This window comes from Polypterus senegalus, chromosome 2, assembly GCF_016835505.1.
Source record: "Polypterus senegalus isolate Bchr_013 chromosome 2, ASM1683550v1, whole genome shotgun sequence".
Taxonomy (NCBI): Eukaryota; Metazoa; Chordata; class Cladistia; order Polypteriformes; family Polypteridae; genus Polypterus; species Polypterus senegalus.
Window position 1 is genome coordinate 93,005,312 of NC_053155.1, and position 21,872 is coordinate 93,027,183.

The window sequence follows — 21,872 nt, forward strand, 5'->3', positions numbered from 1 at the left end:
CTGCTATGTCTCCCGCAGTGCTAGAATGTAAAATATCAATGTTACCACTATATGTACTGTAATTCATACAAGCGCGTTTTCATTGCCAGAAGCCTTAGACGGTGCAGCTTGTTTCAGTGACATCTTGGGGCTTTAACCCTTAAACTGCCACATACTTGGGGGTTAATGCATCCCTCGACGCCAAATACGTTTTTGCTGCACTTTAAGTAAACGTCACAATTAACAAAAAAAAAAAAAAAAAGCGAAATTTTAATGGAACACATTTTTTTTCATGCAAAGAGCATCAAAATTACTGCAATACTGATCATTTTACGCACTGCTAATGAACTTTAAAAACTATTTAAAAAACTACTGGAACAATATGTACAAAGTGCAACTGACGCCATGGATGAAACTCAGTGAATCACTGAACCAACTGTGTTTGAACTGGCTGCATGCAAGCACACAGAGGTAAGCGCTGATGTTTGCAGGCTAATCTTAGTGCAACGGCTCAATCCCAGGGACAGTGCTGCAGGGTGTCATGCTTGGGTCACCGAATTGCACAGAAACACAGGAGATTGTAGAGACAGCAACTTTATTCAAACACTTCAAACAAACATGTCTCTTTCAGAAGTAAAAGGAGCTCAGTATGCAGTTATCAATTAAACAATAGATAAACATCATAGGGGAGCACAACCCCCAACAGGAGCAGAGAATGTCTGGGGAGGAAAGAGAAACAAAGTAATCAGCCAAAAAGGACAGGTACTGTTCAGGCTTTTAAGTAAGCGTAGCGTTGCACGGGAAGCTGCAATTTAGAAGACGGTGATTTATTTAATCTTATGGTGGAGATTCCAGGGACGCACCCAGCCCAACCCGTGCGCACTCACAAACGGAGACAAAAACAAAGCAAACCGGTAATCAAACAGCAAATAAAGAATGTAATTAAAACAAATGAAATAAGAAAACAACAATACCTCCCCTGTTCCCCTTACGCGATTACACATTAAATACAACAAAGCCCAAACAAAACACACACAGTAAATCATGAAAAATGGCAACGGATGAAATGTAATGATGAAATTAAATAGTCCAAAGATGCGCATGTTGAATGGGAATGTACAGATAGTCCCACCGGTAGTTCCTGAAATGGTGAAGACGGGTGGACGTGTTCAGCAGCACTCCTTTCTTTGCAGGATGGCCATGAATCCACTTACAGTCCTCGTATACACAGGCAGATGGCAGACAATCCAGACGCACAAAACGATCCAAGACAAAATTAATAAGTACAGGTAACCCAACAGAAGGCAGACAGACAGGAACTTGAATCACAAATTACAAAAACTTTTTTTTGCTTTTGGTCACTGGCCCCCTTTTTAAAAGCCGCGCTGACATTCTTTGACCTAAAAAGCTCCAGCACCCTCAACAGTAGACCAATCAGAGCCACTGCAGGGGCTGCTGGGAGTTGCAGTTTCAAATTCTGTTGGCTACTTTCACCATCCCAAGTCGTGGTTTTCTCTACAGCTGCTTCCTGTTCTCTCTATAGTATAATATTGCCACGAAAAAAGCCACAAAAATTGTGAAGGATATATGCGGTTTCCACTAATAATTTAGTTTGGATCTAAGGAAAAATCCATAATGTCTGAGGCCGCGAACTCTGAACTGTGACTTCGTGGGGGTCTACTGTATTCCTTATTCAGTTATGTCCTGTTGAATACAATAAACAGGGCACTTACAGTAAATTGCTTTGTTCCTATTTTGAAGATGTGGTCGCACATTTGTGTTTGAAGAATGTCTGTCCTGATTCTAAGACAGCCCAAACATTGTCTGAACAGACCACCATTTGCCCTTATTTGATTAGAGAATTATAGCAGACTACAAAAGTGACAGTAAAGCTATGCTCCTGCCTGTCAGTCATAAAGGATGTAAGGAAAGGAGGTCAAAACTCATTGAAGCTTAATGCTGACAAACTGTCTCCTTATCATTAATTGGGCTTTCCTCCACCAGTGGGATTAATTTACCACAGTTGATTTAATCAGTCCCTCGGATAATTTCAAGATTTTTTTTTTTGCAGAAAAGTTAAGCTCTATTTACAAAACATTCCTCTAAAACCTATACTTTACGTGGGTTTATTAAAGCAGATCTTATAGTGTATTTATTAAAATGTAATTTTGATTTCTTGCATTATTAATCATTTGGAGGTGTAAAATACTCCTATAGTATATTAAAAAAGCCTTTGATTTTAAATTGGTCTGAAACATATTAATTCTGATCGCATATATATTTTTTCATAAATGAAAATATCACAAAACCACAGAAATTGCTGACTTCGTAATCAAATTGATTATTTATATGGTCTCCTGTTTTGATGAAAAAAAATATTTTGTGAAAGTAAAGATCAGTCATGAATGTTTAGAAAATGAATACCTCTGACTTCTGGAGATTATCCTGACAGCTTTGGGCACTAGTAATCAACCAGTGCCTGACATGGTGCCAGTCAATTGCAGACTACACTTAAACAAATACTTGTACCCACACTCAAACATACTTGGCCAGTTTAGAGTTGCCACTTAATCTAACATGCAAATCTTTATAATGTTGTAGGAGAACAAGAATACACAATAAATAAAAAGAGATAAACATGCAAATACTCCATTATCTGGATCTATGGTGCATCAGTGCTAAACATTTTGCTCTGCTGTAATGCCCATGAAGATTTTCATTATGCTCTTAAGAAATCCTTATTTTTGAAAACGTTTAAAGGTCTTTCCTATTTATTTATTTATTTATTAATTTTAATTTCCATTCATGTAACAACTGATGTGACTGTATGATAATGTAAGATTAATTTTCCTGCCATTTAGACATGCACATGCTGTCCTTATGTAGCTTTCAGGTGGTGTTTAGTTTATGCATGTTTGTTTAGGTAATATTAAAGGTTCTTCGAAATGAGCACATGGTTTGACCAAAACCGGGCACCCTACAGTTCTAGACTCCAGACACAAGTACACAACACAGTTAAAGGTTAAAAAAAGTATATTTATTACACAAAATACCTTTCACAGGTTCTTCTCCAACTTGTAATCACAAGCATAATCCAGTAATGTATTTTCCCATCTGAAGTGAGGCAGTCCCTTTTATACAAGACCTGGGAGCACTTTTGGTGCCACAGCACTACATAATGGTAGTGCTTGTGGGTCTGGCAGAAGCCCTTCAAAACAGGGAGAGTTCTTCCCCCAGAGCTGTCCCTGTTGAGCCCATGATGCCTAACAGGATGGTAAAACACCATCCAAAGGAATTTTATTTCTATTTATTTGTGGATTTCAAAGAATTTAATGCCTCATTCAGGAATCACTCCTGTCTGAAGTCTTCTGCTACTGGGGTAAGGTTTGGTCCTTTTGACCTAGGATTAATCGGATTTGGTGATAAATGGATTTTGAATTTATCATGCTATCAAGTTTTAGCACTAGTAATCTTCAAAAAACAAATATTCAGTGTGTATGAATGAACTTTGGGGCAGAGCTGGCCATGGATCGTGTCTTTATGGTTTAGTTATTTGAATTCACGTTCAAACGTGATGATTTTAAGCTACTAATCATGGGTCTGATGTTGTTTCATAGTTAAGTGTATCTAAGAGATACATGGTCAGATTTTTTTTCTTTTTAAGTAGACTAACTAAAGAGTATGATGTTGGATTTTTTTGTCAGTGATTGAATATTGAATATTGAAATATTGACATATTTGTCTATTAAGCCAGTCATGCGTAAATAAGATACATCCGGCGAACCTTGAGCAGTTTAATAAATGAAGATATACGGATTCATAGGTCTCCCAAATTTGCTAACCACTCTGCCCTCAGCAAACAACCCTGACCCACTTTACAATGAAACTGCATCTCTGTTACATTCTTTCTCTTCTCTTTTATACTACAGTTTTTCTATATCTTGCGTATAGGGTTAGCTCTTATATCACTTGTAAACAAGGAATTGACTTTATATCTGGAACAAGAGACAAGTGAGATTATCCTGTGGAGATTTTATTGATACTCAGCTACTTGCTGTATCATTCATTCAATTTTTGATTATGTATCTAGCAAGCATTTCAAACTGATTGCAATACTAAAAGTGGAAACGTGTAAATATGTAATTTTTAGTTGATATAATCACATTATTGAAATTACTATAAAAAAATATGTCCAAATATAGTTTTTAAAAATGTGTATAATTCCATATCCATGTTCAGTTAATTTGGAATTTTAGTCTTCATTTAATCTCAGAGCTTACCACAAATCAAAATTTCCTACATTTTTTTTTTTGGGGGGAAAGCCAATTGATCTTTAAAAAATAAAACCTCTTTACAATGTTCTTTATTGGTTAGATGTATGAAGTAAGTCCATGTCACAAAGTGTGAAAACACATAAGCATAAACTTAATTGCAATTTAGAGGCAGTGCTGAGAGTCAATTGCAAAGTGCAAATCAGGAGACATAAGTTTTTATCTGTGTATAAATTATGTTCAAATGTCTCCAGACATGATCAGTAGTAGGTTTATTTATTATTTGTGCACAGGTTCCTCTTATAAGACCATGCTACTTTACAAAAGTGTGTATTAAGTCACATTTGTATGATTTTGGCATAGTATCTGACACCAAACATAATGGAAGTGTTGTAATACTGATATCTTGTCAACTGGTAGCACACAGTCATTCAAATTGCATTAAAAAGCAGTGACATTGTTCATGAAATAAAATGTCTTCTTGCAGCATCTCATCTTTCCTCTTACAACTTGTTTTTGGTACTATGCTAATTATTTTTGTTAAGATGTTTAAAGAGAAGATGTTCTTGATGTTATTTGTCTTGGTTTGTGATATTTTAAAATATGTCTCTACAAAGATAACATCAAGAGTTCTGTTGTTAACTAACAGGGTCCTTGGCCTGATATACCGTTCAGTGTGGTGGCAAGAGAAATGAATGAATGGCAGTTAGTAAGAAGTGTGAAAGAGACGGTATGAGGAGTGTGACTTGGAATAGTGGGAGTATGATTGGAAAAATGAGGTAAAGTGATGGAAGTCCTGAACATAAGCACACTAGAGATGAGTGGGAGAGAAGAAGGAAAGATAAGAGTGACAGTGTTTCGTATGAATAGTGGATGGTGCTAATTTTTCTGGCATGGAGGAAGTGATGCCAATGCTTGGATTGGTGTAATTGTATCAGAAAAATTGACTAAAATTCTGGAGTTGAAGCAAGTCAGTGAGTGTGTTTTAGTTGGTAAGATGATTTTTGATAAGGAACTGAGAAATATAGTCTCAACATATGCTCCATACGTTAGCAGAAGTAATAAAGACAAAAATTAGTTCTGGGACTGGTTGATGAAGGTGACATCTGGGGTGACTCGGGGCATTTTGGAAATATTGGAGATTGAAGCCCCAATGTAATGACCATCACCAAATTCAGTACCAGGAATGTTGAAAGTAAGAGTTTTCTGGTGTTTCATCATGCAATGTGCAACACCATGTTGAATAAGAAGGGAAAAAGGTGACATATAAATTGTGTGCTGTTAGGAGCGCTATTAACTATTTGTTGGTGAAATATTTATCGTTCAACAACAACCTCCTTGACCATGATGACACTAATGCATAAGAAGTGGCGCACTCACTAGCATCATGGAACTAAAGGACTGGAATGGCTATAGGTGGGCTCTTAAGGTTGACATCAAGAGGTGAGTTTAAGAGTGAGATCCACGTTGTGACAGCTAAAAGTTTCAAGAAGCGGTGAGTGGGAGAAAGAGGGGGTAATCACAAGAAGTGAACATTAGTAGAGAGGGAAGGGACACCACTCAATTGAAAGTTGTTAATGTAGTACAGGGGTGTCAAGTTCAGATCTTGGAAATCCACTGAGCCCTCAGAGATCTCAGTTTAACACCCTGCTATATTATATGTCGCAGCATGTGTATATACTGCCTTTAATACAGGAGTGAATGCAGATGCCTGTACATAAAAATGTTGAAAAAGGAATACGGTTTTCATTTTGTTTGTTAATACATTTCTTACTTGTTCTTAATTATTATTCCAATTGCTTCCCACTGTGAATCTTCTTCTTGTGTCCATGCACACCAAAGTTAACAAAACACTACAACTGTTATTCTCAGGAAGGTCACATGGTGTATATAATGGTGGTATTGTTATAATTAAATGTGCAAGTATGTACTGTATATAATGGATTAACATAATTGAGTGAATTTAAACTTACTTTACTCTGATCATCTTGTGATCTACCTTACTCAGGTCCATGGACCACAGGTGGTTATCAGAACAAACTTTAAGAACTAGTGATTTAAGTTTCAAAACTGCTAATGTAACCATTAACTATCACTTACTGTATGTATATAGCCATGCAATGCTGTACCTGAAAGCAAGTTTTATTTATGTTTTTGTCTCCCTTCATGAAATTCACCAGCAGCACTGGCGATGCTATGGTGGAAAAATCCATACTGGAGATGGATATTTTATAAGCTGCTTGTTTTTTAAAAGTGTAAATTTCATTACATTGACCGATTGGTAGACTGACCCATTTAATAGTTACGTTCTGTTTTTTTTTGGTGGTGCTGTGTTCTTCTTGTTAGCAGTAGGATTCAGAGTAGTCAGTCTTACAACGACTAAGTGTAATTACAAAGTCGGGACATGACAACAAAATTGGGAAACTGTAAAAAGGTTAACATTAGAATTTAGTCAGTGTGAAGAAAACAGACACACAGATTAAGGGTTGGTGATTCTGTGCCCATATACTGTAAATCACAGTAAATGTACGTAACAAAGGTCAGTTATGAGATATACAAGTGACCATCAATGGTGGAAACACGAACATATATGAGGTGGAAATGGAAGTAGGAATGCTGGGAAAGATAACGCGAAGGATCTTGGGATGGTGGTGATGTAATCTGCAAGGGACCGGCGGTGAATAAAGAACACGGAAATGGCTCGGACTTCTGGATGAGGCTTTTTAGACGACCTCAAGGTGCCGTGCTCTTTTGTTGTTCGTCTTTCCTGTTGAAATAAAGAAAGAGCTGTTAACATGTTGTCTTAGTCCCCTGTATTTTGGTTTTGCATGGCTCGTCGGATCCTTTAGTTGACCCCTAGTCGCTCGTGTGTGACAACAGTGACAGTCGTATCTATTACATTATTACTGATATTATGTGTCATTATGGAGGCATTTTCTGCCCCTGCCTTTGTATGTTGTAAGGGGCCAAATTGTTTACTTTTGTTGGTAATTTTTGCCATTTTCCTTTGATTATTTTCAGTGCTGACAAAGGCAGTATGTGGCAATGAGGCAATACAATCTATAATGAACCAAAGTAAAATATTACAAAAGCATTTGTATAAGCACACTGAGACAAAATATGAGTCTGTAAGTGAGCTATAGAATGACGAAGGAACGAGAAATTTATTTAGAATCACAAAGCAGATAGCAAAGAAACGTAGGATGTAGCAGGTGTGATTTGCTTGAAACATGCGAAAGGTAACATTGTAAATGCTAGCAATGGGATTAGGATCCCTTGAAGAAATACATTGAGAAGTTCCTTAATGCTGAAAATAAATAAGATAAGGTGTTTGTTGTGAAAGAATTAAATGACTAAGTGTGATAATGTTATGAAAAACGGTTTGCAAAAATGCAGCAAAAGTTGAAGATAGGTAAGGCAGTGAACCCAACTGGAATGGTGTCGGACATGTTGATGATAATGGTTAATAGATCTATGCAGCATGATTGTGTGTGAAAGAAAGATTCCTGAAAACTAGAAAAGAAGTGTTCTCATTCCAATACAAAAAGGATAAGGTGACCCAAAGAAGTGTGTGTCATATTACATGATCAAGATCTTGCTGCAGGTAATAAAAGTAGTTGAGAATGCGCCGAAGAAAAGAGAGTTCAGGTTCAAGGAAAAATTCCCTTTGATTTCTTGCATGGGAAGGGAACAACAGGTGTAATATTTATCAGATAAATGCATGAGAATCATCTTAAAAAATCATTTTAGAGGTTGTCAAAAAAGTAGTAAGGTGGGAATTGAGAAATGTAGGTGTGGATGAAAGGCTAGTCATCAAGTCTGCAGTTAGGGGAAGTAAATGTTTTGAAATAAATATGGAGCTGCACCAGGAGTCTTTTCTGAGACTGGTGCTTTTAATGCTACTGATGGACGCGATGATTAGAGACGTGCATGAAGGATTGTAATCTGGAGCTCTTGTTTATTATCCTATTTTAATGGAAGGACTTAAGCAGAATTGAAAGAGGAAGGTACTAAAGTTGAAAGCTAATTTGGAATTGAAAGGCTTCAAGTCGGGAAGTATGAAAGTTGGATGCATGGCACTGCAGTATGTTCAGTAAATATGTTAGAAAAAAAACTCAGTCCAATATATAAGGTTTGAGAATTGGATTCATAAAAGATCTAGTGTTGTGTGGGTATTGTCTACAGGCAGCTACCACAACCTCATCTAATAGAACATTTATGTGTAGGGTGTAGAATACTAATGTAGTAAGTCTAAATTTACCTGTAAGTAATTTCAGTTGTTTGAAAGAAAGTAGATAAGGACTTAAGTGACATGTTGAGTGCCGATGGAGGTGTGGATACAGTAGTGATACAAAGAGAGAGAGGTGCATAGGAGAAATACTGGGAGCTGCCCACATATCTGACTTCTAAACATGCCTTACTGTTATTAAAGGAAAATTTTATGAAAACTTACTGCCACATATATAAAGTACAGTGAAATTCACACCTGCATGTGCTAATCAATGTGCAACGCATTTTCAATCTCTGGCTCCATTATTAAGAGAAAGAGTTGATGTGCAGATGATAAATGTTGTGCTGAGAAGAAACAGAGTAAAGTGATTTGGGCATGTGGAACAAGAGGGTGAGGATAATTGGGTGAGCAAGATGGAAGTGGAGGAGAGGAAGCTCAGAGGGACCCCAAAGAAGATAATGTTTTGAGGTGGTGTTGAATGGTACAGAAAGAATGGTTCTAACTCCAGAGGATGCATAGGACCAAAGGAAGTTGAGTAAAGTTTTAACACAGTTCTATTTTGGGGTATTTTTTTAACATCAATTAGACCATTAGCAGCATCAGTGACATAAAAAACTGCTAAATATCTTGATTTCATTGTTATTGAAATGGTAGGATTAATTAAGGATTCCTGTGAACTTGTGCCCACAATTCAGGAATTATCAACATACAGTAAATAATAGCTGTTCTTATAAAGAGAGTAAATAAGTCTATGTTACATTGTTCAATTCAGTATTCTAAAACTAAGTGTCTTTGGTAACAAAATAGTAAAATGTATTATATAGCATTCTGAAACCGGCTAATCCAATTCAGGATCATGGAGGTTAGAGCCAGTACTGGCAACATTTGGTACAAGCTAGTGAACAGGGCTCAGGTTAATTGCAGGGCACACTCACACATACACACCTATCTTAACACTCAGGCAGGGGCCAATTTGGAATCGCCCGTTATTCAATTTTACATGTCTTTTGCGGATGTGAATTGAAAACCAGAGTACCTAGAGGAAATCCCAGTTGGTCTGGACACTGAATCCATGAGGTAGGCTGTACCCCATACTGTGCCATTTTAATAAAATTCATGTATGACTTCATACTGGAAGCATCAGCTGTAGATTTTTAATTGGCTTTGGGATTTTTAAAGTCGGTTGTGAATGCTGATTTCTCATGGGATAGAATGCAAATATAATTAAAAATATAAGCTTTGTAATAAGAAATTACAATTTAAGTATCCATGTATAAATTCAGATATGAAAAAATTTATCTGCTCAGATAATTTTATAATATTATAAAGAAAACTTTAAACTTCATTTAAAGTGAAAGTAACATGGTACATAGATCATTGAAGAACAGTGCATATTTAGTGTCAAAAGAAATGACAATATTTTTAATGTCAAATTTAGTGTATATTTCTGTAGTTATTTCTGTAACACATAGCTTTTATTGGATGAAGGATTCGTAGTATTTAATTAAATGCCATTTGTGATGTTACACTAGTTAGCACTAGAATCAGGGATTTATGGCATACACACAGTAGAAGTAAATCTGTGTTTCCCCATCACTTCCCCATCCCCCACTCCAAGCCTAGGAGGGTAACAAGCATTTCAGAATTTAATATTGATTTGAATGTAATTAATGTATCTAATCAGTGTGGGTTTTTCAAAAGGGTACTATGCTGTCTGTGGTGTTTGTTTGTTTTCTTTGTCTAATGCCTGGCAAAATTACCTTCACCTTCAGCTACACGTCTGATACAATCCACAATCTGAAATCAGTGTGAAAACCTGGGTCTTTCAGCTAGTCGCACACTGCGATTCATTTTCTAGTGACAGCTTCAGCTGACTGAGGATTGGCAGGACTTCAGCAACTGCAGTCCTTAAATATGAAGCACTCTCAGAGATGTAAAGCAAATGCATCCATGCAACTCCTACCATCTTTCAATAATTTAATTTATTACAACACAAAGCAAACAAAATAATTCTGAACTGTCTAATTTTGCAAGTTGAAAAATATTATTCAGATTAAAAAATGTATACCTTTTTTGTGTGCATGTCTTTTGTGAATGTGATTTAATTTAAAATGTGTATGCCTTTTCTGTGGATATGCTTTTCTTGCAACTCAATTTAAAATGTATATTTCTATTTGTTGGTTCAGTTGCTATTTATTAGATCCAAATACCCACCCCCACCCCCACTGATCAGGAACCAGTGCCACCCACTAATAAAAATTGTCTACGAGAAACACAGCAAAGGATTTCTATTTCAGACATCCTGAAGTTGTTACCTTACCACTGTGTGACATTTACAGTTTTGAAACTAAAATTTCCAGAATGTAAATTATATAAAAAAGGTCTATATGACTATCTTCCTAAAATATTTGAAACAATTGCCCTTGATTAAGAATATATTTTATTGATTTCTTCTATTGCCGATATTACATGTTCATATATCAGTATTTTCACATACATTACCTTGAACACAATACATTATTTCCTAGTTTTTTTAAAGTTTAGTAAAGTGTAAATTTATACACAAAAATGTATAGTAATGTCAATGTTATAATTTATCAGTTATATAAATATTGTATAAATAGAAAAAGTCATTATTTGTTGCATTTTATTGGTATGATGATCACATGTATAATTTCTCAATTAAACCTTTGTTTCTCCAGGTTTGTGAATAATTATGTACACTTAAGTTTATAAACTTCATAATTCATAATCTTCTACTGAAATTTTTCACAGGTTGTGATGGTGGATTCCCATATCTGATTGCTGGTAAATACATCCAGGACTTTGGTGTAGTTGAGGAAGGCTGCTTTCCGTATGTTGGCAAGAACACAGAATGCGCTGTAAAAGACAGCTGCCTTCGTTACTATGCGTCTGATTATCACTATGTGGGTGGTTATTATGGAGGCTGCAATGAAGCGCTGATGAAAGTAGAATTGGTTAAGAATGGTCCATTGGCAATTGCTTTTGAAGTCTACCCAGACTTTTTCCACTATCAAGGAGGTATTTATCATCACACTTGGTTAACAAATGAGATTAACCCTTTTGAGCTGACAAATCATGCTGTACTGCTTGTTGGATATGGTAAAGACCAACAAACAGGAGAGAAATACTGGATTGTAAAAAACAGCTGGGGAGCAAGTTGGGGGGAAGAGGGGTACTTTAGAATCCGCAGAGGCTCAGATGAGTGTGGTATAGAAAGCATTGCTGTGGCTGCTACACCAATTGCACAAATATAACATTAATTTTCAGATAGTATATTTTACTATGCATAATAATACTTCTAAAATACTAAAATGTTCCTTTTTCAAGTTATAAAAATATTTTTATCCTTTTAATACTTTGATGTGTTGAATAAAAATATTTTAATCTGGTATGTAACAAGCTTTCTTTATCATAAATAAATTTTTTAAACAAATAGTAACATTATTTTCAGTTTTTGCATTACATTACTGATTCCCTACTTGGTGCCTTCTTTGGACTGAAAGAAGAGGAGATATTGCAAAAATGGTGCAATATGATTGACTTCAGTGAACAATATTTCCACTAAACTGGAAAAATTGTTGATCTCATCTTAAAGGCAAAATCTCTTGAGGCACCCTCTCCTCTGTTAGCAGTGTTTTTATTTACATTTTTCTTTAAAGTTTCAAGTTGTTCTGTGTTTTTTTTGGCTGTGAGGATTCTTCACATAAACTTCAGAAAGCAAAAACTGGGTAATTTTCCATTTCTAAACACTAGCTGGCTATGAGAGACCATCATATCACAGTGTGGAACAATGTGTAGAAGATCCTCCCAATTTGAAAAATCTCATAATTAATGCTGGGGAAAGAAATGAGAAAAACAAGTGAAAGAACGATAAATATACAGTAAATGAAAGAATGACAAATGTGACATAATTTAAATGATACCAAGCAGTATTTGAGGGATGAAATGAAAGTCATAAATGCTAAAATGTTACGACCCCTAAATGGATATGATTGGTGCTCAATAAGCAAAAAAAGTTAACACACTACATTTAAAAGTTGGAAAAATTACTAGTATGGAAGAAAATGTGACAGACTTTAGCATATATTAACAAATCTAAAAGACAGCAAGAAGTAAGCATGAGTTTTTTGATATTTGGGAGTGTTTAAAATGTACAAATGTCATGAAATATATGCTAGAATTTTTCTGTCAAATCTTTGGTAATGTTATAAAAAAAAAAAAACCCAGAAGATGAAATAGTTTATCATTTGGTTCATTTATGCCTTCTAAAGGCTGTCATTAAATTTTGTAAACTGGAGACTATAAGCTGCCTGCAAATAAAATAGGTCCCTATTTTCTTATTCAAACCAAAGTATTTATTATGCCTATACATATAACATGCCTCAAAAGGAAAAAGGTTTTTTTCAGAAGACCCTTCATACTAATTTTTAAAACCTGAACACAAGTTAGCATGTTAGTTGGTCATGAGCAGTCTCTCATTAGTGAAACATAAATTTTATTACTAAATCATTGCAGTGCCTGTAATTATCAAAATAAGTAACCTTCAATGTATATGCATTGTTTATGTCACATAAGTGTCCTTGACGTCTATCTCATTTCAATTTTTCGATATCTTGCTATTTACTTTTTCTCTTTTCTTCTTTGTCCCTTTCCATCTTTTATTATTTTTTAATAACACTGGAAGATATGATTAGATTGTTTAAGGGTGAAGCACATTTTAGTTTAATGCCATATAACAGGTTATTATTTTTTGGCTCTTTTTATTTCAATTTTCAGTTTTTTTTTATTTTTATTTTCCTCCTTTTATTGCCAAAAAGCAAAAAAATGAAGATGTAAAAGGGATTATTTTTGAAAGCATTAATTTTAAAATTCAGAAGTCCTATAATACAACATTACAGCTTACAAATATTAAAGATCTCAATTGTAAGCTTGAGTAAGAATGTGTTTTCACATCTTAGCTCTCTGCAAATAGATGCAGTGGACTTGTTAAAATAGTAAAGTTCAATTTTGATGGAAACGAGAATAGATTGGAGAGTTTTTTGTTTTTTTTTAATTCCACCTACTCCTAGAGTGGGAATTTTGATTCAAAAGTAATTGCCTTTGTAGCTATTTTAATAATATCAGGCCAGGAATTGTTGTTATAATTTTGATGTTGGAAAAACTAAACAAAACCTAGTTTGTATATATGTACCAAATTTGCATCATAATAATTTATACCTAAAGTTTTTTGGTTAATTCCTAGTATGACTTCTTATAAGCTTATCATGGCAAAAGCTTTTAATTTTATATTAAACTATTAATTAAATAGGTCATCAACAGTTGCAGTTGTAATATCTAAAACTACCACAAAAGTCTTGCCTTTCATTAAGGATCATGATCTTTCAGACCCATGGAGATTTCTCTACCTATACTCAAGGCAATATTCATTTTTTCACATTTGCATCATAGCCATTTATGAATTGACTATTTCTGTTTTTTGATAACATTTTGCTTATGCTTAAATCTTGTAGACACAATGACACAATTTAATCAGTGTCTGCCCACCCTCTCGCTTTGAAACTTGTCATTACACTTTAGTAATACAGCTCACAATGGTGGATTTAAATCCATTATTTCTAGTGGATGAAGAATTTATTCACAGAGGTAAAAGTCTCCCATAATACATCTGTATAAGCACTTAAGAAAACACTCAAAGCATATATGTGGAAATAAAAGATTTTATATGTTTCAAAAAATAAATTGCAAACTAAAAACATAAAAGATCTAAATAGAAACAGAGCAAGTAATTTCAAAGTTATGTTATTCTTATTAAAAGCATGTAGAAAAGGCTAATAAAATATTAGCTCAACAAATGCATAAAAGGCAAGTGTAGAACATTGTAGAAATTAGAAATGCAGTTTGAACTAAAGATAGTAAACATAAAGAAATAACTTGAATATCTAGGAAATAGTATAAATGTTGATGAACAGGATTGCAAAAAACAAACAAGAAAAATCACTGTAGCTAGTTGAAAGCCAAGATGCTATGTGTTTTTAGCAAAATGGGAAAGCTGAAATTCCAGATGGCTATCCAGTGGAAAATTATTTTAAAAAATCTTTCTTTTAAATGATCCCTGTTAGTGCTAGTTATGTTTTGGGAAGCTAGAGAAGATATCATGTTACTCTGCTCTACTAGGCATGCGATCACTGTGTTTCCAAAGAAGAATAAGGGCACATTGAGTGTCCATGGTTCAGGCCAGTCTCACTACTGAATGATGATGTTAGCAAAAGTCATGACAAAAGTTTGAGGTAACAGAATAGAATTGAAAAAGTGCTCCTTACTGTAATATCACAAAACTGAATTTGATTGAATGTAGACATCCTTCAATGACTGTTTAGTATTATATGTAATCACTTAGTATCTGAGTTTCCAGACACCCTGCTATCTGAAGATGCAGAAGAAACCTTTCGATAGATTGGAGTGGGATATCAAATTGATTACATTGGTAATTCACATTATATCAACATTGTGGTCTGAGAGTGTTTTAACCATTACGAAAGCAAAGTGATTTAAAATATTACCAAACAAAAAGTATGTCTTGTATTTGTGCATGTCCAAGGTAATTCAATAAGCAGAAGGTCACTTAAGTGTTGCAGTTCTCAAATGGCTGTTGAAAAACCCAGAAATCTGGACTTGTGGCTTCCCGACCAAATAATGAGAGGAAAAGCAGGACTTCATTTTAAAAACTTGATCGCATTTGAATTTACAAAATTTTTCAAAAGGAGCTTGCCAAACTTTAACAACCTTCTGTCAGCATCTTCATTTAAATATACTTTGCATAGTAATGAGGGTAACTATCAGTAGTATTTCCATACTTTTATCAACTAATGTGCACCCCTAGACAATCTTAGGAAGCAATAGGAACCAATTAATGTCACAGATGAGAAATTGAATTAATTCAGTCATAACACACTCTTTGTCAATCTGAGCAATGCATGGTTAATTCATCTTGGAAAATTTCACTGTGAATGATGTTGATAAACACATGCCTCCCTAGATCATATGTTTAGGCACTCTAATTTTTGCTAAGATCAAAAATGTTTGTTTTTTTAATTGTCAAATAGTATTGATTTTACAGTTATTGCTAATTCTTTGGTGGCCTTGTTTGGAGTTCCACCAGATGGAATTCAGTTATGTAAATGTATTGATTTCTTTTATTGAAATTCCCACATATCTACTGTCTTCTGCAGCCAGAAGAATCCTAAACCCTCACTCTGTAAATCAATGGAACTTTGGTAACACTTCATTTATATTGGTTTTGGATTACCCTGCCCAGCTGCTACCTTTTGTTTTGTTTTGTTTTGCTTTGCTTTTTCTCTAGATGCTTTAATATACAGTATGTGAAGAACTTTTTGCTATTTCACATAGCTCTATAAATTAGGCAATAGTGGGACTTTAACTGTTAATCAAGATTTGCTGCATTTAAACTTTTTTGCAAGTTTGCATTTTTTTTATTTGATTGTGTTTTGCATATTGCAATGTGATGTTTAAATTTCATAAAATGAAATCAAATTTTTGCATTTTCAACTGAAAAGCTGCTATGTATGAAAATAATTGGCAAAATGCACTATTTTATTATCTAAATTATTTGTCAGTTTTACATAGTGAACCAATGAATAAATGATGTTGATGCACATTTTATTGTGCCTATAAAAAAAGAATAAGTATTTTAAAATATTTTAAATAAACATGTAGAGATTTGTGAAATCTTGTTTTTCCTGTTGTATTTTTAAAGAAATGTGACATTTGATTGTATCATGAGATAGAGTATTTTTGAAACTGTTTTACTCTAAATAAAATTTTGCTTTTGAAGGTAAAGTTTGAATGATTTCTTTAGCTGTTGTGCTGACATTTATTTTATAGGTTTATTGCTCCCCTGAATTAGTTGCATTCACTATAGATCAAGTATATATTCATATACTCTGATCAGATACCCCTTCCTTCAAACATGTAGACTTCAGGCAAAGGCCTAACATGAAGTTCTCTCTCAAAAATACTAAATATCCAAAAAGTTCAGAATGCCCCCATCATGTTCAGTTAATTGATCATTTATGAACACAATATACAGTGCATCCGGAAAAGTATTCACAGCACATCACTTTTTCCACATTTTGTTATGTTACAGCCTTATTCCAAAATGGATTAACTTCATTTTTTTCCTCAGAATTCTACACACAACACCCCATAATGACAATGTGAAAAAAGTTTACTTGAGGCTTTTGCAAATTTATTAAAAGTAAAAAACTGAGAAATCACATGTACATAAGTATTCACAGCCTTTGCTCAATACTTTGTCGATGCACCTTTGGCAGCAATGACACCCTCAAGTCTTTTTGAATATGATGCCACAAGCTTGGCACACATATCCTTGGCCAGTTTTGCCCATTCCTCTTTGCAGCACCTCTCAAGCTCCATCAGGTTGGATGGGAAGCGTCGGTGCACAGCCATTTTAAGATCTCTCCAGAGATGTTCAATCGGATTCAAGTCTGGGCTCTGGCTGGGCCACTCAAGGACATTCACAGAGTTGTCCTGAAGCCACTCCTTTGATATCTTGGCTGTGTGCTTAGGGTCATTGTCCTGCTGAAAGATGAACCGTCGCGCCAGTCTGAGGTCAAGAGCGCTCTGGAGCAGGTTTTCATCCAGGATGTCTCTGTACATTGCTGCAGTCATCTTTCCCTTTATCCTGACTAGTCTCCCAGTTCCTGCCGCTGAAAAACATCCCCACAACTTGATGCTGCCATCACAATGCTTCACTGTAGGAATGGCGTTGGCCTGGTGATGAGCAGTGCCTGGTTTCCTCCAAACGTGATGCCTCGCATTCACACCAAAGAGTTCAATCTTTATCTCCTCAGACCAGAGAATTTTGTCCTTCAGGTGCCTTTTGGCAAACTCCAGGTGGGCTGCCATGTGCTTTTTACTAAAGAGTGGCTTCCGTCTGGCCACTCTACCATACAGGCCTGATTGGTGGATTGCTGCAGAGATGGTTGTCCTTCTGGAAGGTTCTCCTCTCTCCACAGAGGACCTTTGGAGCTCTGACAGAGTGACCATCGGGTTCTTGGTCACCTCCCTGACTAAGGCCCTTCTCCCTCGATCGCTCAGTTTAGATGGCCGGCCAGCACTAGGAAGAGTCCTAGTGGTTTTGAACTTCTTCCACTTACGGATTATGGAGGCCACTGTGCTCATTGGGACCTTCAAAGCACCAGAAATTTTTCTGTAACCTTTCCCAGGTTTGTGCCTTGAGATAATCCTGTCTCGGAGGTCTACAGACAATTCCTTTGACTTCATGCTTGGTTTGTGCTCTGACATGAACTGTCAACTGTGGGACCTTATATAGACAGGTGTGTGCCTTTCCAAATCATGTCCAATCAACTGAATTTACCAGAGGTGGACTCCAGTTAAGCTGCAGAAACATCTCAAGGATGATCAGGGGAAACAGGATGCACCTGAGCTCAGTTTTGAGCATCATGGCAAAGGCTGTGAATACTTATGTGCATGTGCTTTCTCAAACCTCAAGTAATCTTTTTTCATGTTGTCATTATGGGGTGTTGTGTATAGAATTCTGACGAAAAAAATTAATTGAATCCATTTTGGAATAAGGCTGTAACATAACAAAATGTGGAAAAAGTGATGCGCTGTGAATACTTTCCGGATGCACTGTATAATGAAAATATTGTTAAAACTGCAAGAAACTGGCTAGATTTGAAAATCATTGCAATAAAATACAGCAGTCAATACAACTGATACTGGAAACTCTATAACCTAAATTACTGTATATCCAACCATTCATTTTCAACATTTAATTGAAATGAGGTCCAGTGTGGATGGAGCCTATCTTAGCAATATTGGTTGTAAGATGGGCACCAATTGTACTCACTCACACAAATTTGATTTCATATGTTCAGTTCGCCTAACCATCATTTCGATGTGGGGGGAAACCTTATACATACTGTATAGATTTAAAGTGTAAGCTCTGCAGAGACGGTGATGAGACTCGGATCTGAATTTTGGGCTTTTGATATAGGAAACAACGCTAACCATTGTTAAAGGTTTAAACCTATTTAATAATTTTAAAATGTCTTTAATTGAAATTTTATGTTCATATTTTATTTTCCATTTGTAACCAGTACTTATGTTTGTTCTATTAGAAACAAAAAGAGTAAACTATTATGCGATATACAGTGCATTGTATACTTTAACATAATATATAGAAAAACGAGACCGTAATCAGTGGTGTAGATCAAGTTGCAGTATGTAGTGCCAAATGACTAATAATTTATGACTGTTCTACCTGGATGGAAAAAAGCTGACAAAGTGCAAAAGAATAGGCCAAGGCATGGTTAAGAAAAAGAAAAAAAAAAGTTAAAATGAGACGTGCTCAAAAGCAATCGAAAGTAAACCAGTTCCCAAAACCCAAATCATAAATTTAAAATCTTTACCAAAAAATACCATGCAAAAAGTCCTCGTACCCTGCACAATGTTGATTCTATCTATTGTTATCGAGTTGTTTGGTTTTTTTTTTTCTCAAAATTGCGGATGCACGGATGAGTGCAACTCCATCTCAAATAGTGTCAGAGGGCTGACATCACTTGAAGTGATTTCCAGTAATCCCAAGGTGGCCAGAACAATGCAGGAAAGTTTGACCCCCATAAGTGAAAGTGAAAACTAAAATGGTGTCAAAAAATAAGAAAATATATTGACAACACTGAAATAACCGTTAAATGACAACCGATGAATATTAAGGAGGACATCAAAATCACAATAAGGATTATCAGCTATTTGTAACACCATTTTGGGGTACAGTTATTAAACTTGGTGATCTGATAACTGCATTACGCTTTGTGTTTAGGGCAGTCGGGGAAACGGATTGCAAATCAAGTCTTATGAATTTATGAAAAGTTGTCACAATCCTCAATAGCCGCACTGTCCTTAGTGATTGTGTCACCTTGCCCCACATTAAATATTAACGTTGCTTGCCATTCCAGGGCCTACAGTTGAGAGATACTGCATAAAACATCAGCATTGAGGGGAAGACATAAAAACACATGCACACTACCACCTGCACATGCAGTAGATACAGCTATGCTGTGCCTGCTTGTAATGCTGACAGGTAAACAAATGACTTTAAATGAAGCTTTAGCATTCATCATTCAGCATTTCTACATGTAAACCTTGTCTTATTTGTGTATATACGTATGTATGTATTTATTTAACTGTCAGATGCAATCTGTTGTCAAATCTGTTGGCTTGCATTCTTATAGTAAAATCTCACAAAGTAGTTTATTGTCATTTTTCAGTAACAAGATAGCTTATTTGATTGTTGAGCTGATTGTATTTCAGACAGACTCTTATGCTGTCTGTATGCCTGGGTCACAGCAAATCATTTTCTTGTCCTTACCCCCTTGTCAGTGATACAGGTGCATTGGTGCAGAGAGCTTATGGTTTAGAGGATGCTTGCTGGCTGCTGCATTATCCATGAAACATCTGTAAATTATGTAGCCATCTGCCTGCAAGAACATATCTGGTAGGTGACTAACAGGATACATATGAGTCTGTAATTCTGCTGACTGATAATGGTTTTCCAAATAATTCTATTTTGGTAGTCCTTGCAACCCTGAGATGGATTAAAGGATAAGTTCAGTTTTTTTCAAGTTAAAGTTATTACTTCACATTGATGATATATATTAATTTCCAACATGAAACTGTATTTTAAAGTGAAGCATTTTTTATAAATTTGAAAAACATTTAGTTTATTTTTACCAAATACATTGTCACAAACAAGGTTTGGGGCCGCCACCCATATATTTGGTATCCTGGCTGCAAAGTTTCAAAAGTATAAACAGCACTGATGTGCACAAAACCGAGTCCAAAACAGAACTGAGGGAGTAGGGAAAAGGTGGAGGCTTTTAAAGGGGAATGCAGGAAGTGAGGTCAAAGGGGTCGGCTCATAAGGGCCTTCAACCATTGGTTCAGTTTCAGAAGTGACGTCAAGAGGACCAGGTGGGATCTCCCATAACTGGTTTGCATGTAAGGGAGAAAAAGAATCTGTGCACTCTGCCACATCCAGGTATGTCTCGTTACTGCCCTTACTCAAGCCCTTTAGCTGCCTCCCATACGCACGTGTGTGACAACGTCCATTTTGAAGCAGAAAAGGTTTCATATTTAAGGAAATGTGTCTTCCGTGTTTTATGAGTCATGCTTGTGAAAACAAACAAAAACTGAAACTAAGACATTTCATCACTGGTTCTTGGTGATATTTTCTTCAGTAAGGGTACATTTCTTATTTGCTTGTCTGCTTACAATGGCCAACATATGGATTTTTGATATTTGCCTCCAGCAAGCCAAGCCCCCAATTTGTCACATTTCCACAAGCATATATTCTACTTTTGTCCCTGCGATTCTCTTTCTTCAACGATAATGTTCTACTATATCAAATGATACTCTGCACAAAACTCTGCCAAGTTTTGTTATAGTGGCAGACCAGTCAGCATGCCCTGCAATCCTTACTTTTGAGTACACATCTGCCGTGATTCACAAGCACCACGCACATGCTCAAATTATGTTATTTTCTTGTGCCTTGTGTACTGAAATCATGTGCAGTGCTGGCATATATAATTAATCACATAGAGGCATGTTGGATTATTGAGAAATACTGTATGCACTCAGATCATATGAAGATTTTTTTTTCCCTAAACAGCATCTACTTTTTGATTTCTATTTATACAGCACATTTTTTATACAAATGTTGTAGCTCAAAGTGCTGTACAAGATGAAATTAAGTGGAAGTCAATATGTAAAACATAAATGAGATTAGGCAATAATATGATAATAATAATAATATAATACAGTATGTAACAAAGAAACAGGTACGGTCGGATGGCCAGGAAGACTGAAAAAAACAGGCAGGAGAAAAAAAAAATCTGCAGGGGTTCCAAGGCCGAAAGACTCCACTGGGCATTCTACCTGACATAGATGATCTAATTCAGTCCTCATGAGTTACAGGCTTCACATGGAAGAATATGATGATGATGGTCATGTGGGCATCTGGGACAACTGCCATTCAATCCATAAATGCAAGAGGCAACATGGTTACCTTGATCAGGTGGTGGTGGTGGTGCAGATCGCCACCACAGAATAACCGGAAAAGGCAGCATATTGCAATTCCCACACATCAAAATATTTTCGGCGGCTGGAAGAATCCTAAACCTCCCTATGAAAATCAATGGAAATTTGGCAATACTTCATTAATGTTGGTTTCAGATGAGCCTGCCAGGCCACATGGTCCATGTTGGTAAATGGTGCACATACTGTAAGAGTTTCATTGTACTTTG

The 21,872-nt window shown here is 35.7% G+C and overlaps 1 protein-coding gene across 1 annotated transcript in view; it reads left to right on the forward strand.

Moving 5' to 3' along the window:
- ctsc (cathepsin C) overlaps positions 1-12,123 on the forward strand; it is a 48,482-nt gene extending 36,359 nt beyond the window's left edge. Inside the window, exon 7 of the mRNA XM_039744168.1 lies at positions 11,257-12,123. Coding sequence (XP_039600102.1) covers positions 11,257-11,759 — 503 coding nt within the window. The 3' untranslated portion in view covers positions 11,760-12,123. The remainder of the gene's footprint in view (positions 1-11,256) is intronic.
- Positions 12,124-21,872: the final 9,749 nt, after the last annotated feature.